The 16,883-nt window shown below is 43.6% G+C and overlaps 1 protein-coding gene across 3 annotated transcripts in view; it reads left to right on the forward strand.

Moving 5' to 3' along the window:
- The window catches only part of TMEM164 (transmembrane protein 164), a 129,260-nt gene that overhangs the window by 75,818 nt on the left and 36,559 nt on the right, over window positions 1–16,883 (forward strand). For all 3 annotated transcript variants that reach the window (XM_031944928.1, XM_031944926.1, XM_031944927.1), the window contains exon 3: window positions 3,766–3,815. In XM_031944928.1, coding sequence (XP_031800788.1) covers window positions 3,766–3,815 — 50 coding nt within the window. The remainder of the gene's footprint in view (window positions 1–3,765; window positions 3,816–16,883) is intronic.

The raw sequence follows: 16,883 nt of genomic DNA on the forward strand, positions 1-16,883 counted from the left end.
GCTGGGAGGGATCTCGGGGGTCAGTCTAAGGTCCTCATTTTTACTGAGTCCCAGAGCAGTGAAGTGAATTACTAGAGGTCACATAGGTAGGAAATGTCAGGGGCAGGATTAGAACTCAAGTCCTCTGACTCATACACAATGTTCTCGCTATCGTATCGTGCCGCCATTCTTTCTGTGCTTCTCCCCTCTCCCTACAACTTCAGGGGATGAAACACCTGCTACCTCTATAAACATTCCTCTAGGGCTTTCGTTAGGGTTCAAGAGTGGTCAAGAAATCTTGTCTTGCAATTCCAATAGACTTGGGATGGAAAATGCCATCTGCTTCCAGAGAGAGAGAAATCTGGAGACCAAAGGCAGATCCTTTGCACCTTTTTTTATTTGTTTGCTTTTTCTTTCTCATAGTTTTTCCCTTTTGTTCTAATTATTCATTCATAACACAACAAATGTGGAGATAGGTTCTACAAGATTGCACACGTATGACCTATATCAGATTGCTTGTTATCTTAGGGAGGGGGAAGGGAAAGGAGGAAGGGAGAAAAAAATTGGAACTCAAAATCTTACAAATATGAATGTTGAAGCAAGTTTATACGATGATCGATTCTGATGGACGTGGCTCTTGTCAACAATGAGATGATCCAGACCAGTTCCAGTGGTCTTATGATGGAGAGAGCCATCTACACCCAGAGAGAGGGCTGAGGGGACTGACTGTGGACCACAACATAGTATTTTCACCTTTTTAGTTGTTTGTTTGCATTTTGTTTTCTTTCTCATTTTTTTCCCTTTTTGATCTGATTTTTCTTGTGCAGCACAATAATTGTGGAAATACAGAAAGAAGAATTGCACACGTTTAACATAGATTGGCTCACTGGCCTTCTAGGGATGAGAGAAAGGGAAGGAAAAAATTAGAACACAAGGTTTTGTAAGGGTTAATGTTGAAAATTATCCATGTACACATTTTAAAAATAAAAAGCTTTAATTAAAAAAAATAATGAATCAAAAATAAAAAAAAATGAATGTTGAAAGCCATCTTTTACATGTAATTGGTATAATGCCAGAGAAACTGAGGCAAGATAGAGCTTAGAGAGTTTTTAATATCTTATTTGAGAGTGAGAGATTGTGCTGGGACCAAATGGATCCATGGTTTGGTCCCAGGGGTGAATGAGACTATCGTCTCCAAGAATCCAGCAGCCAATGTGTGTTACCTATGAAGTATATATGTAAATGGCCCTAAGCGATTGGAGTAGATGGAGCTGGGGGTGGAGTCAGAGCACTGAGAGCCAGAATGGACTATCAATCCGTTCTGGACATTCTGATAAGTAGGGAAAGTCATGATGTCTAAGATAGAAGGTCTTTCTCCTTATCTGGATCATGGAAGGAGGGGTGGTGTTGCAACCAGGGGGACTAAGGCAGAACTATTCAAGGCAGGACAATTAGAAGGGAACTGTGGCACAACATTGGAAAAATAAAATACTGCCATGAAAAACCAATCAATTAAGATTTGAAAAAAGGAAATCTTGTCTTGTCCTAATGGTTGAGACGGCCAAAGAAAATTTCTCCAAGTGAATTAAGCCACCTATTCTCTCAATAACCACATTTAAATTAACTTCTTTTTCCTATTTAAATGTTTTTTTTTAATTACAACATTTACAGACACAAACATTTTAATATGTAAAGAAGAATAGAGAAAAAGTGCATATGAAATTGGGATCATCTATTATGTATCTTTGGGGGTATATTAGATATAACAGCCCCATTTGCCCATGTCCCCTTCTGAATTTTCTTCTGTTCTCTGTGTTTTTAAAGAGTCTCATTGACTTTCTTTTCTTTGTTGTGGATAGTCAATCACCTCTGCTGAATGGTGAGAAGCTGGTTTTGACGAGAGGACCCCGAAACTCTCTGAAAACTCCAAGGAGACATTCTCCTTGAACCCTGCCTCTGGGGGACCCACCCCAGGGAACCAAGATAAAGTGGTTTATCCTGGTGGGACTAGTTGAAGTAATCTCATTTAGCTGGACAGCTAGATTTCTATTGACCCCTATTGTTTGCTCAAAACCACTCCCAGTAAGTGGTCTCATCTAGGCTGGGGGGCAGTGACAGCATTGAGGGAATCTCATTCGGTTGAAACTTCTGTCTCAGATCTCCTTATAAAAACGGCAACTTGGGGCTCAGTCCTTGCAGAGGACCTAATATATGCCATGCCAAGGAAACTCACTCACTCTCTCTCTCATAGCAGCAACCTCTGCCCGCTGAAATGATATTCTCTTTCAGCGTTACCCTCTCTTTATCTTCCTCACCTATTTCCTTAACAAGACTTTATATCTCTCTGTCAGGATTTCTCTACTAGAAACTTTACTTCTCTGCCGGGACCTTGCCACTAAGGAATTCAGTCTTTCTATTCATGCATAGCAAAAGCTGACTTTCCAATGCCAATAATAAGCCTCTTTTTACCCATCTAGCTTTTTGAGTTTGTAAATTCCTTTACAAAGAACCTCTGCGCCGCCAGAAGGGGGTTCCCACAATTCCCTGCCATGTGCCGAATCCCAGTTAAAAGGCCCCCCTTTGAAGTGTTAATTCCAATAGGAGATCTGGGCTGGATACTGATGAGCATCTAAACTGGGAACCTGAGTCCTAAAGTCTCAAGACTCCATAAAAAAGGCAGTTTCTGGACTTATTATTTGCAGAGGACCTAAAGTAGCTTGCTCAGCTGTGAGGACTCTCTGCCTGCTGAGAAGACATTCTCAGCGCCAGATTCCATTTCCCTAATAGGGCTCTGCCACCATAGAAGTCAGTCTCTCAGCAAACTGGTTTCGAGTCAACAATAAATTTTTATTCTGCAATTAATAATTCGGGAATAAGTGAATTCTTTCACTTTAAATCTGCAGCCGACTGAAAGGGGATTTTAACAACTCTCTTATTGCCACTAACCTCATCACCACCAGGAATTGAGGGGATATAGACCTCATCAGTTGTACTAATTAGAGTTCTAAAGTCTTCTATCCCATAGTTTTCTTCTACAACATTGTAGTCAATCCATCCATTGTTCTCCTGGTTCTGCTCATTTTACTGTGTATCATAAAGTCTCCAAGTTTCTCTCAATCTGTCCTTTTCATCATTTCTTAGGCTGTATATCCTATGACATTCATATGCCATAGTATGTTCAGCCATTTCCCATTTGATCGCCACCCTCCTTGTTTTCTGTTCTGTTGCTACAACAACAACAAAAACTGCTGTGAATATTTTGGCACAAATGGGATCTTTTTGCTACAGTTTTCATCTCTTTGGGGTATAAACCCTGTAATGGCATTTCTGGATCAAAGATTAAGCCCATTTTAGTGACTTTTTGGGCATCATTTCAAGTGACTTTCTGGAATGGCTGAACCAGTTTACAGCACCACCGTCAGTGCATTGTCTCTGTCCTCCCACAGTTCCACCCACATTTGTCATTTTCTTTTATATCATCATTTCTGATCTGATAGGTGTGATTGTTTTAATTTGGATTTCTCTTATCATTTGTGATTTTGAGTTATTTTTTTCAAATAACTGTTGATGAGTTGGAGTTCTTCCCTTTGAGAATTGCCTATTCCTAATCCTCCAACCATTTATTCACTGGGAAATGAATGACTTGTTATAGCTTGCAAATGAGATTTTTAACAAAGAAATTTTCTGCAAAGATGTTTTCATGTCAACTTGTTTCTATTCTGATTTTAATCACCTTGCTTTTCCCCTGTCTGTTTTAACTCAAGATTGTTTTGTTTTTCATTCTAGATCTTCCTCCTGGCCTGTCCTCCCTGCCCGGGCGTTGTGGTCATCTTCAGGTAAGGTTTGAATGCCCTATAAGTGTTGACTTGGGACATTTCTTAGGACCCCTGGGGTTCAAGTCAGTCAAAGGGCACTGGAGGAGGAGTGAAGAAGCCAGGAACGCATCCATGTTCTTGGTTTGTGTCCAACTCTCAGCTTCTTTCTTTTAGAAAAGGCAGATTCCCTGGGGAAGGTGGAAGACTTTTTAGGAGGTCTTCAGATGTTGCCCTGTGAAAGACTGATTCTCTTTCCTGAAGAGCCTTTGATCTTGAACTTAATTAGTTCACTGAGGGGTAGTTCTGAGACACATTGCTTTGAAGACTGTTGGATTGGTTTTAAGATATGTCCTTTAATAAGGGCACAAGAAAGGTGACATTGTGTTAGAAGCTATAGAAATTTTTAAAAATACCAGAATCAGAGAAAAAAAGAATTTCAAGGTTGGGAGGAACCTCAGGAACATCTAATCCTCTCCCTGAAAAAGAATCCCCTTCTTGTTTGTTGTTGTCTGTTATTGTTCCTCCTTAGTACTCTTCCACATCCTCCTCCTCTGACCAATGATATCAGGAGGGTCTTGACTTGCAAGTGAGTTGGATTTAAGTGAGGCAGGGATGGGCAGACTCACTAGCCTCACTCTCTCCTCTAGGGCCATCTGAGTCCAGTGGCAAGATATAGGTCAGGACAATTGAAGATGGCCCCGGATGCAATGGGAGACCTTGGCCTTTTTAAGCTGGGCTCTTTCCAGATCTCAGTTTATCTGAGGCAACAATCATTCAGTGATTTAAGGCTAGGTAGGAAATGAGGCAAAAAATGACCTAGTTTGCTACTAAAAAAATCATTCTGGAAGGGGAATACCCTCAGGGTTCTGGCCAGAGCAGAAACAATTGTTATTCACATTCGCTTGATTTATCAAAAACCCAAACAATGACCAACTGAGGCTTGGACTGGGGCCTATTATTGGTCAATCTGGGAGAGGCAGAGTGATTTCAGTTTAAAGCCTAGTCAAGTTTGAATCCCAAGGGATTCCACCTAGTTTTCCAGAGCTCTGTGTCTAGAAATCATAAAAGAATCTACATGGGACAGAAGAGTTAATTGTCCCAGTTATACATAACCAACTGATGGTCATCTAACCTTGCTTTGGAGACCTCCAAGGAGAAGATAGTTCGAATGTAAGAGCAATGCCTATGCAAACTCTGAGTCATTTTCAGCAAACCCGAAGGAACCTGCTCTGTACAAAGATCAACCTGTCAGTGCTCCACCCTCCATTGCCTGTTTCTGGACCACTGGACACTTCCTTAGAATCCCATTCTTCTGGTCACATGTTTAGAAGGACTCTAAAAGGAATCACCCTGGCCTTATAGATTTGGAGTTTTATGGGAAATCATCTTTATTTTTTTCCTTTTCTTTTTTCCTATTCTACTATGTTATAGAAACATTTGTTTTATTTCTTACATTCTGAATAAAATTTTGAAGGACGTGTTGGAAAGCAACTCTTTGGCCAACTAGCCCAACTTATTAAAAGCACTTCTAAAGGGTTTGACATACGTGACAGTTGGGGAGTCATCCTCCAAGGAAGGGGAGACAGCCATTTCCACTGTAAGACAGCCCTCATTATTAGGAAGTTGGTGATTTCTCTTCTCCCCCACAAACAGTATTGCTCTTAGCCTAAATTCTAGTACTCACCTTATTATTAACTTCATTCTGTGATCTAAAGTATAGTGGGCAAAGAGCTGCACTTGGTCCTGGGAAGTCCTGACTTTAAACCCTGCTTCAGACACTAGCTATGTGACTCTTAGCAAGTCACTTCCCTGGGGTCTCAATTTCCTCCTTTTTAAAATGAGAGGGTGGGACTAGCTGGTTTTGAGACCCCTTGCAGTTCTAGGTCTAGGATTCAATAGGTGATCTTGGGCAAATCACCTCACTTTTTGGGCCTCTGTTTCCTTCTTTGTTAAATGAAGGGATTAGATGAAAGGGTTTCTGAAGACCCTTCTAACTCTAACTCTAGGGTCCTATGAGCAGCTGGGGCACGTCCTTTCTCCTTTGTGCCTCAATTTCCTCTTTTGTCAAATGAGAGGATTGGACCCCGGGGCTTCTAAGAGCCCTTCCAGCGTGAGCTCTAGGAGCCTTTGGGCTAACAGTCTCCTTACCAGTAAAATGGAGCCAGAAGGGAGTGGGTGAAAGTTGAGCGAGATAAGTATTCCAACTGGGAAGACCATGAATAACAGCTGAATAAATGTTTGCTGAATTGATTTTCCTTGAATTGAAGTCAGCAAATATTGACTGAGTATCTGCTGTGTCCACCCTCCCCCCAAAGTGAGTCCAATAGAGAGAGGAAACAGTGACATGAGACACATCCCCGTTTCCAGGGAGTGTGTCCTAAAGAAGAAGAGGTGACAGGGAAATAACATGCGGATGCACAAATAACTATTACATGACGTCGTGGATGATAAGTGTCATCAGACGGAACCAAGTACAGTTAGCAAGAGACAACAGAAGAGGGAGAGACGGTGCCCCGGGGGCTCAGGGTTTGATGTTGCCATTTGCCCTTGGTCCTCAAATGGCATCGGGAGGGTGGTGTCTTGACTTGCAAATGAATTGGATTCAAGTGAAGCAAGGTTGTGTGAAGTTGTCAGCCTCACTTTCTCCTCCAGGGTCATCTAAGGCCATGACAAGACATAGGTCACGATGACTGGCGGTGGTTCAGGATGCACTGAAGGTTCGGGAAGGGCTTCCTAGAAGTCAGCGCATTAGAACTTCACCTTGAAGCTTAGATTTCAGTGGGCAGAGATGTGCTTGGCCCTCTTCTAGCAGAGGGAACAGTGTGAGCCAAGTCAAGAAAATCATGAAGTTGTCTTAACGTTTGTGTAGCGGCCAAATATGACCAAAGGGACAAAGACCTAGGACTTGAAGGGACCTCAGAAATCATTTAATACAACCCCAGGATTCCTGGGAGGAGGGAAAGAAGTGACTTGCCTAAGATCACTCATAGTATCCTTAATCTAGAGCTCGAAGGCAACTCAGAGGGCAATTCATCCAACTCCTTTATTTTACAGAAAGAGAAAATGAGGCCCAAAGAGGGGAAGAGATGTGCTTTAGCACACAGCTTACAAGTGATAGATCTTCTGATCCTATCACCTTCACTCTTTGTCCTCTGCCTTGTTGTCTAGTTTAGTCATATAATGGAGAAGAAACTGTAGGGCAGGCAAGCGGTGCTGAGCCACGGGGATGGAGAGAAGGACCAATGGTACACAGCGTATGGAGTGAGAATCCAGATGTGTTGTGGATGGGGGCAAAGGTGGTGGGAGGTGCCTAAGGTTTTCAGCCCCAGGACCTGGCAAAGTGGGTGTGATGGGGTGAGCAAGGGGCTCTGGGAAATGAGGAGGGATGAAATGGTAGGGATTGTCTGGGGGGGATTTTGAAGCGCCCTGGTTACTGAGGGGAATAAGCCTGCTGTCTGAAAGTGAGAATTTGAGTGGGGTCCTGAAAGCTTCCTTGAATTTAAGCTTCCTGAGTAGCTAAAGTTAGGGATCAGAAACTGATGTACCACTTGATTTTTCTGACCCTGGCTGGACTAAGGACAGTGGATTCCCCAGGGAATTCTGGGGCAGGAGACCCTGTCCTCTTGGGAGGCCAATTAAGAGTGGTAGGCTTTGTTCACCGGGCTCCAAGCTGGAAAAATTAGGACACATTCCACATTGGGCCTGGAAAATCTGAACTAAAGATTCATTAGCATGTTAGGTCCAGAATAGGCTGTATTGAAGTTGGGAATCCTACTTTAGATTCTCTATAGCCATACTCTCGCAAGTAATTGTTATCGTTCATTTGTTTCAGTTACGTTCCACTCTTTGTGACCCCATTTGGGATTTTTCCTGGCAAAGATACTGGAATGTTTTGCCATTTCCTTCTCCAGCTCATTTTACAGATGAGAAAACTGAGGCAGAGGGACGTGACTTGCCCAGGATCACATAGTTAGTTGGTGTCTGAGGCTGGTTTTGAATTCACAAAGATGGGTCTTCCTGACTCCAGGCCCAGCGCTCTATCCACTGCAGCTCCACCTCGCTGCCCCTGGAAAATAATAGCTAGTATTTATATAGTGCTTTAGGGTTAGTAAAGTGCTTTATAAATGCTATCTCATTTATCTTCAGAGCAACCTCGGCAAATAGGTGCTGGTATTATCTCCATTTTACACCTAAGGAAACCGAGGCAAAGAGAAGTTCACTGACTTGCCTAGGGTCACACAATCAGTGTCAGAGGCAGGATTTCTTGTTCAGACCCAGTGCTCTGTCTGCTGTGCTAGTTATACATGGTACTTCCTCTGTGAAATAAGCCCTAGAAAACACACACTTGTGGCCTTGGTTGTGTGGCAGCAAAGAGAGGCAACATGGGTTTAAATCTCACCCCTGACATTTATTAACTGTTGGGACTTTGAGCAAGTCCCAACCTCTCTGGCCCTCATTTTTCTTAATTATAAAAGGATCAGGTTAGACTGGATGGGCTAGATCTGTTCTAGCTTGAAATCTATGGTACTAGGTATGGTGTGAAACAAAACTTCTGGGTCTTAGTTTCCTTTTTTGTAAAACTTTTTGTTGGTCAGATTGAACCGGATATTTTCTGATGATTCTCAGATCTATTTCTCAGTTTCCTCATCTGTAAAATGAGGGCTACATGATCTCACAAGTCCCTTTAAGCTCAATATCTATGATCCCAAGTGACTTGTGCCTCAGTTTCTTTATCTGTAAAATAAGGAAGTTGGGCTACATGATCTTGAAAGTCTCTTCTGCTTCTAAACCTAAAATCTCAAGGGAAAAAGGGAATGGGAGCTGGTTGTGGTGACAATGAAAAAGGAAAGCAAGAGCATTCGCTAACTGGGAATCCCAGTGAACTCAGGCCGAGGAGCTCGGGGGAACTGGCTTCGAAGTACATTTTAGAATGAGAGGAAAGAAGGAAACTGCACGATGATTGTGAGCACCCTGTGAGGAGGGGCTGGCACCCAATAGGACCCAGCTCAGAAGCAAGGGTTGCGCCTTCCTAGAGTTGGCCCCCTCCTTCCCTCCAAACAGCCGGCCTTACACTGACTTGTGAGGGCTCCCTTCGCTCCTTGCTAAGCTTGGCAGGAAGAGTGTAGGTAGGGGACATCGTGCTGGGCCAAACCCCAAGTCCCCAATTAAAAAGCCAAGTAGAGGAGGAGGCCCCCCTGGCCCAGCTCTCACAGAGCTGGCATCCCTGGAAGTCGGCCTAATCGCCGAGTAGGGCAGCTCCATCCCAGGGAGGGGGAAGGTCAGTGGGGAGGGAGAGAAGTTTGGGCTCCGACAGCTTCCGGGGCCAGGGGACATGCGGGTGCAGATGGCCAAGCAAGGCTGGTGGCTGGGGAAAAGACAGCTGGACCTGGAGTAAAGCAGGGCTGAGGGTGGGGTAGCTATCTGAAATAGCAAGAGATACAGAACAGGAAATAGGGGAGAGCCTAGAGACAGAGGTCTAGGAAGTGCCTGAACATCAGAGAGCATGGAAGCCTGGGAAGAAACAAGAACGCCAGGAGAAGGGGGAGAGAGCTGGGGAGAGAGCCAAGTACAGAGCCTTGGGAGTCCCTCCATTTAGGGGGCCTGGAGGAAGAAACTGAGTCACAGAGGAGTAGCAATGGAGGGACATGGGGAGAGGCAACATGCTATTGTGGCCTCGATCGGGGGTCCTGGGTTCAAATCTTGCACAAAACACTTCTCTTGCTCTGGGGTCAAGTCTTGGCAACTCCCAGAGCTTCACTTTTCCCATTCTTCTAATGGGAATAATAATTCTTTCATTCTTTGCCACCCAAGGTTGGTATATGGAAAATGGTGCATCAATGTGAGTTACTCTTATCATGAATTTGGTATCTCCACTCCATGTTATTTTTCAGTCAACACACATCTAAGACAGTGATCAAGGAAGTGTATGAAGATCTGCAGAGGAAGCTCAGCTCTCAAGAGTTAGGGCTGATTTTCTCCAAGGAGGCCTTGGGAGAATGGGAGAACAGCAGCTGGATGGCTCTGGCAAAGCTCCCCGAGATGGAAGTGGCCCCTGACAGTGTGGAAGGGTCCAGAACGTCTCTGAAGGTCCATGCCCTGTTCCCAAGCAGATCTGAAGCCAATCTCAGCAGGAGGAGGGAGAGAGGAGATCCCAAAAGGCTCTTCAGAGAGAGCAAAGCTGCCTTCTCCCAGCAACCCCAGCAAGGTTGCTCATGCCGTTAGACACTTACCTTGATGCCCAGCAGCTTTATTCCATGGGAGAAATGCCCAACACCTTGTCCTTGAGGGGGCCATTTCCCTGGAGATGTCCAATGTCCTTGCTGTCTCCCATTTGACCTTTCCTTTTAAGCTTCCTGTAGGTCATATCCCAAGGTATAACTGGTAGCCCTAATTTCTGGCAAGACAGAATAAGGAAGGTAAAAGTCAGGGATGGAGGAGATTAATTTTTCTTTCCCTCCCTCCCCCAAAAAAAGGTGGGAGGGAAGGATTTACTTTCTCCCCTAGCTACTGTTTCTCTATCCATCCACAATCGTCAGGACTTTGACATTTTTTTGGTGGCTTTTGTTTTCGCTCTGTCCCTTCCTTTTTAGCCAGACCTTTCACGGAAGAAACAGTGTGTGGCAATTTGGCCAGAGATCTAATCCTTCCATTCTCCTGTGTTCCCAAATTCAGGCGGATTGGGTTTTTTATTTTATTTTATTTTACAATGTACTCACTGGAGGTCTCTGCTCTTGGCTTTATTTTAGCTTTGCCCCTCAAAGGCAGTCTCTTTATCCATCCTTCCCCCTTTCCCAGTGTTGGAGGAGGTAGGGTCCCCAGAGGTCCGGGAATGATCCCCCATTCATCACCAAGCCCATGGTGTTCGGGGAGGGCCGTCAGTTCTAAAAGCCTTTTATTTTCTGCTCCTGCACTTCTAGGGGTGGTTTGAAATGGAAAGAAATTCCATGCTTCAGGGACTCTCTTTTCCCCATATATTTTACTCTAAATGGTAATATTTTGTCCGATTGCCAGTTGGGATTGGGGGATTCATACAGGGCACCTGAATCCAATCAGAACAACTGGTAATGGTTCAGGAACTTTGAATGCACAGACAGGTGGGGATGGGCCCACCCTCTGCGGCAGCCATTCAAAGACCTCCTTGCTTCAAAGGTTTTCTGAGTATGAGACCTCACAGTTGTTTCTGCCTTTTGTTCTCCCATCTAATTGTCTGCCCATTTCATGGGGGAATAATTCTTTTTGACATTTCATAGTTTTCCCTTTTTGACCTTTTTTATGAAAAAAATCAAGCTGCTCAACTTGTGATTGTGGAAGAATAATTAAAAGTGGCTAATTTTTAGTAGACTAAACAGTGACTAGAGTATTTTAAGCTCTATTTATCAATACAAAATATAATGTTTTAAGAGGTCCCTCTTTTTTGACTTGATATTTATTAAGATAGGAATGTGTTTTTATAAATCTGTTTTGTAGCTGCTCTCTTTCCAAGAAATCCATGTTTTTCATCCTTATTAGTTTTCCTTGCCAAACGAACTATGCAAATGAAACTTATCTGAAAAAAAAAGATTTTAAGACAATCAGATTGGCGCCTTTAATGCTGGTATGCCCCATGGGCTCATCAACTGGCTCTGTAAGCCCCTGTTCTGCTCTTCGGCTGGCCTCTGGCCTTGGCTAACCAAAACCTCATCCGAGCTAAGCAGGACCTGGCTTGTCCTCTTGGCGCCGGGCCCAGACGCTGCAGGAAATAGATATGTTGGGCTTTAGAGGCAGGCTTTTCCATGCTAGGCTGTGTTTGTCTATTCCTCTTCTAGTGGGGGTCAGGAGAAGTGGCAGCTTCGCAGGCCTCCCCTAGTCCAGCTTAGTCGGCAGGAGAGAACTCCCCCCAGTGACTCCAGCTGGGGTCCGGGATATTTGATCTCATTCAACTGACAAGGCCCTGCCTTGAGATGCCTTCTATGTCAGGATCCAAGACCTCTAAGGGTTTGCTGACTAAAAGCTCTGGAAATCAGGTACAAAAATAGGAAGCTCTGGGACTTTAAAGAGCTTTTTTTTTTTTTTTTTTTTTGACTGCTTGGTCAATGGTTCTTTGGGTCCTAGATCTTTCTCCAGACCCATTACTCTGGATCAGTGACTCTCAGGCTTTAAGCTTTGAGAAATGAAGGCACAAATGGGAGGGACATGGATGGTACCTGTTCTGAAAGCTTAAAACTAGAAACCTAGTGGCTGAGCACCTATGCCAGGCTAAGGGAATCTGTTGAATCAATTGTGACCTATATCCAGAATATAGTCTTTTAAGGTGTAGATCTGAGCACGTCCCTATCCCTTTGCCCCCAATAAACTCCAGTGGTTCTCTAACATCTCCAGAATCAATAGAAATCATTATAAACTCTTCTACTTGGCATTTGAAATTCTTTATAACTCTTCCTCTGGTCCCACTCTTTTCAGACTCTTTAGATCTTATCCTTTGGGATCCAATGACACCGGCTTCTTGACTGCACCAGATATTCCGATCTTCCCCCTCTGGGCATTTTCTCGGACTGCCCTCCGTTCCTGGAATGCTCACCCTCCTCATCTTTCCCTCCTGGCTTTCCCAGATTTCTTCAGGAATCAGCCAAAATCCCACCTTCTGCTTTTCCCAGTTCCTCTTCACATTAGTGCCTTCCCTCTGAGACTATCCCCAAGTCATCTTGTGTATATCTTGTTTGTATGTTGTTGTTCAGTCATTTTAGACTCAGATCTTTGCGACCCCGTTTTGCATTTTCTTGGCAAAGTTCTTGGCAAAAATGTAAAAAACCATTCTTAGGTCCCGGACAGTTTGGAGTTGGCCCTTGGGCTGTAGTTTGCTGACTCCTAACCGAGGGTACTGAGAAGATAAGTGATTTGTCTGGGGTCACGCAGCCAATACATGTCAGAAATAGAACTTGAACGCAGCTATTCCCTGCTCTGGGCCCAGCTCTCTATCCACTCCACTATGCTGTCTCTTAAGAAACAACCAATATAAAAAATTTGTAAAGTATGAGAAGAGTTTATGCAGAGTAAAATAAACAGAAACTGGTACAATGGGCACGGCACATACAATAATGTGAATGTGGTCATTGCTAAAGGAAGATGAATGCTGAACAATTGAAATGACCGATTTTCGTTCCAAAGAATAGTTAAAGAAGCACCTGCTTCCTTTCTCTTAGCCGAGGTGGGCGTGGAGTGCTCCGTGGTTGACCGGTCTGGTCGCTCTGTTGACATGTTTTGCTTGCTTGATTTTTTTCCTCGTTACAATGGAAGGTTCAAGGAAGGGAGAATATCCAGAAATAATTGGGGCATGGAAAAGAAGAGGAAAGCTTTGGAATCTGCCATGTTGGAACAGAAGTGATACCCGCCATCTTGTCTGTCAGCTGATTAGATGTGGGACATTGAGGGGCTCTTGCTCCTCTTAGTAGATATAAGTGATAGAACAGAAGGATTCACTGTTTGGTTTGGCTGCATACCAGGTAGACCCTAACATCCACACTCATTGTGAGGTCAGAGATCTGGAAACTGCAGGAGGCAAGCAGACTTATTCTTACCTGGAAGATGGCAATTTTTAGACCCTCCTGGCCACGCAGAAGTGCCCTGTGGTGACATGGGTACGAGACAGGGGATCCAGAATCAAATGATTCTCCCTTCTCCCTTTCACCTTCACAGAGCCTTATCCCAGTGGTTGTTGGGGAGTGTGGTGTCCTCCAGAGTTCTGGCAACAGAGCTTTAGCAGGTCATGTGATGGTAGAGAATTTTTGAGCGTGCTCCAAGCAGTAGATTGCTGGTGCCTTTTGAATCCCGAGTTGTCTAACTCAAGTACCTGTGCCTTCTTTGGCCAGAGCCATCTGTGAAACCAAGAAATGCAAGTGGTCCAAATTCTGGGGGAGTCGCCTTCATTTTCTGCAGCATTTGTAGCAGATCTACTCGAGGTGAGTGGCCTAAAATAGGGAGGAAGACCTCACTTTTTATTTTTATTTTTTTATTATAGCTTTTTATGTACAAAACAGATTCATGAGTAATATTTCAACATTGACCCTTGCAAAACCTTCTGTTCCAATTTTTCCCCTCCTTCCTCTAATGCCCTCCCCCAGATGGCAGGTTGACCAATACATGTTAAATATATTAAAGTATATGTTAAATCCAATATATGTATACATATTTATACAGTTAAGACCTCACTTTTGATTGGGGAAAGGGGGTATGTGAGAGAGGAATCAGAAAAACTACATGGAAGGTGTCCCCTGAGCTGGGCTTTAAAGCTTTCCAATGGTAGCAATTAAGAAGCAGCTTTATGTTAGGTCTGTGGCTCGGGGCGCACCATGGCACAGAGAAGAAAGAGCGATGTAGGTTGGAGGACAGTCCATGAAGGAAGATTGGCAAGGTTAATTGGAGTTTGTAGCAGGAATCGAAAAAGCCATTCAGAGGCAGCAAAGTGGTGCTACAGTGGATAAAGCACTAGCCCTGGAGTCAGGAGGCCTGAGTTCAAATCCAGCTTCAAGACACTTTGTAGCTATGTGTACCTGGGTGAGTTATTTCACCCTGACAGCCTCCAAAAAAGAAAGAACAAAAAGGCCATGTTGAAGCAATGGGGGACCACTGGAGATTTTTGAGCAGAAGTTTAAGTATGTGCATGAGAATTATTATGTTGGCAACTATGTACCAGAGAGAGGAGAGACTGGAGACAGGGGGATCAGTTAGGAGGCTATTCTCCAGTGGGAAATAATGAGCATGGTGGTTAGCTAGAGTAGTTGCGGTTTGGGTGTTAAGATCAGCCTACTGTGAGAGATAACCTGGAGGCAGAATTGGCAGCAGTTGGCTACTCCTAGGAGGTGAAAGAGAAGAGACAGGGAGGAACTGAAGGGAAGTTTGGAACCTACTAGGTCAGTGACACCATCAGCAAAAATAAAGTAGTGGAGGTGGAGCTACCACGGAACATAACCAGAACAGGATCCAGTAGGAGAAGCCTTGTCCGAGTTAGGCCATTTCCCAGTAATTCCATATGTTCCCCTCTTCATCTTCCCCTTCCTGCTCCTTGCTCAGCCCTTTGTGTTTTGGGCAAAGCCCTTCTAAAAAATCTAAAAGAAAAAAGCTAGAAGGGCCTGAAGCATTCCTTCTAACAACATCATTTTCCAAAAGGGGAAACTGAGGTTTAAGGAAGTGGAGGGATTTGTCCAAGGTCACACATCTAGTAAGTGTCAGATAATCTGCATCAGAGATGGGATTTAAATTCATGTCCTTAGAGCCAGTGCTTATCCTACTGTATCAAATTTGCCTGATCATTCTAGCTGTGACTTTTTCCTCCTCAAATGACATCACATTTATTCAATCCATATGGCTATATCTCCCAATTCACTATAAGGTCCTTCAAGGCAAGGACTGATTCTCGTCTTTTATCCAATGGCTAGGATAGTATCTTAATTGCTTAATTAATCTGGCCAAACTGAGACAATTCCTTTACGTGTTAGATTTACCATCTCTAGCGCCACAATGGCCCTTTGATGTTACCTAGTTCAGCTTCCTCATTTAACAGGTGAGGAAACAGGCTCTAGCTCACACAACTCCTTAATGGCAAGCACGGGATTATATTCCGCGTCTCTTGACTTTCAGACCACTGTTGCACCTTATTGACTCAAGTAACAATAAAGAACCTGGTGTTAGTAGCTTTGGAAATTTTTTGACATGTAATCATCTCCCTGTCTAGACTATAAACTCCTTGAACCACATCTTATACTCAGTATGTTGAATAGAATTGAATTGGCTATTTTTGCAGTAAAAGGAGCATCTTTGTAGTAACTCTGTGGTCTCAAAGGTTTCGAATATAGTGAGACTTGCCTATAATATGATGATTTACTTAGAAAACCCAGAGAATTAGCAAAGACACTAATCATATAGTCAGACAGATAAAAGCTCAAAATTGGCTTGAGAAAGCTGTGACCGAACTTCTCTCCTATTGCTATTTTGCCTTAGACAGGAGGCAGACAGAGTTCATGTTTCCAGTTTTGGCCATCAGTGACTGATTAATGGTGTAATATTTAGGGGTGTGCTGGAGACAGTAGTATAAGAGGGCCATTGTTAAATTTTCTGTGTCAGCGTGTATGCCTCAGAAATTGGCAAACATTATATTAAACAGGGCTTGATTGATTGTTTTGTCGATTATCTAGACCTAAGAAAGTGATGAAGAAAATGTTAACGATGCAGATGAAACCGAAAAGTATATCGTGCATCTTTTGGAGAGCTGGCCTCTCAAGCCCCCTCCAGCTCTTTGGGCTATTATCTGTGGGATCCCTTCCAACTCTGGATCTATAATCTTTTGAATAATTTCCAGGGGCAGGACATAGATTGAATATGAAGGACAGTTTGTTAATAATGTAACAGGGCTCCCAGAGGGCACAGTAAAAAGTTAGACAAGAGTTGTACAGAGACATTGAAAGATTGGAGTAGACTTGGGTGGTAATGAGGAATTGGGGAGTCATGGCCTGGGAAAGGAACTTTGACCTAAGCAGCCTACAGCTCAGAAGCCTGGAAATTCTGAGTGGAACCCCAGGGCAGGAGATTTTTACATCTTTTGTGAGTGCAAAGGTAATAGAAATGTGATTGTCAGTCTATGATAAAGGGGTAGAAAGGGGACCAGCAGAAAAGGTGTTCAATCCGGTCTTTCCTGATAGCCAAGGCAGTCCTAGGACAAGGCTGGTGATAGAAGAAGGTGAGGCACATTTGATGAACCACCCTTGGGTCATCTCTATAAATAATAACACTTGAGGTATAGAGAAGACCTTAAAGTCTGCAAAGTGCTTTTCTTACATTATCTCAGTTAAGCCTCACAACAACCCCATGAGATAAATATGGATATCATTAGCCCCATTTTAAAGATGAGGAAACCGAGACTGAGGGTTGTGACAGCCTAAGTGTCCAAGGCAGGAATTGAAAGTGGTTCTCTCCTGATTCCAATGCTAATATTCCTTTCACTGGCGACCTCTTCTTCTTCCTCTTCTTGCTTAAGAGCCCAGGAAAGCCATAAAACGCAAGAACTGTTGCAGAGATCTTCATTGTATTGCAAATAAGGAACTCTATTATCTTTTTCCT

This window comes from Sarcophilus harrisii, chromosome X (assembly GCF_902635505.1).
Source record: "Sarcophilus harrisii chromosome X, mSarHar1.11, whole genome shotgun sequence".
NCBI lineage: Eukaryota > Metazoa > Chordata > Mammalia > Dasyuromorphia > Dasyuridae > Sarcophilus > Sarcophilus harrisii.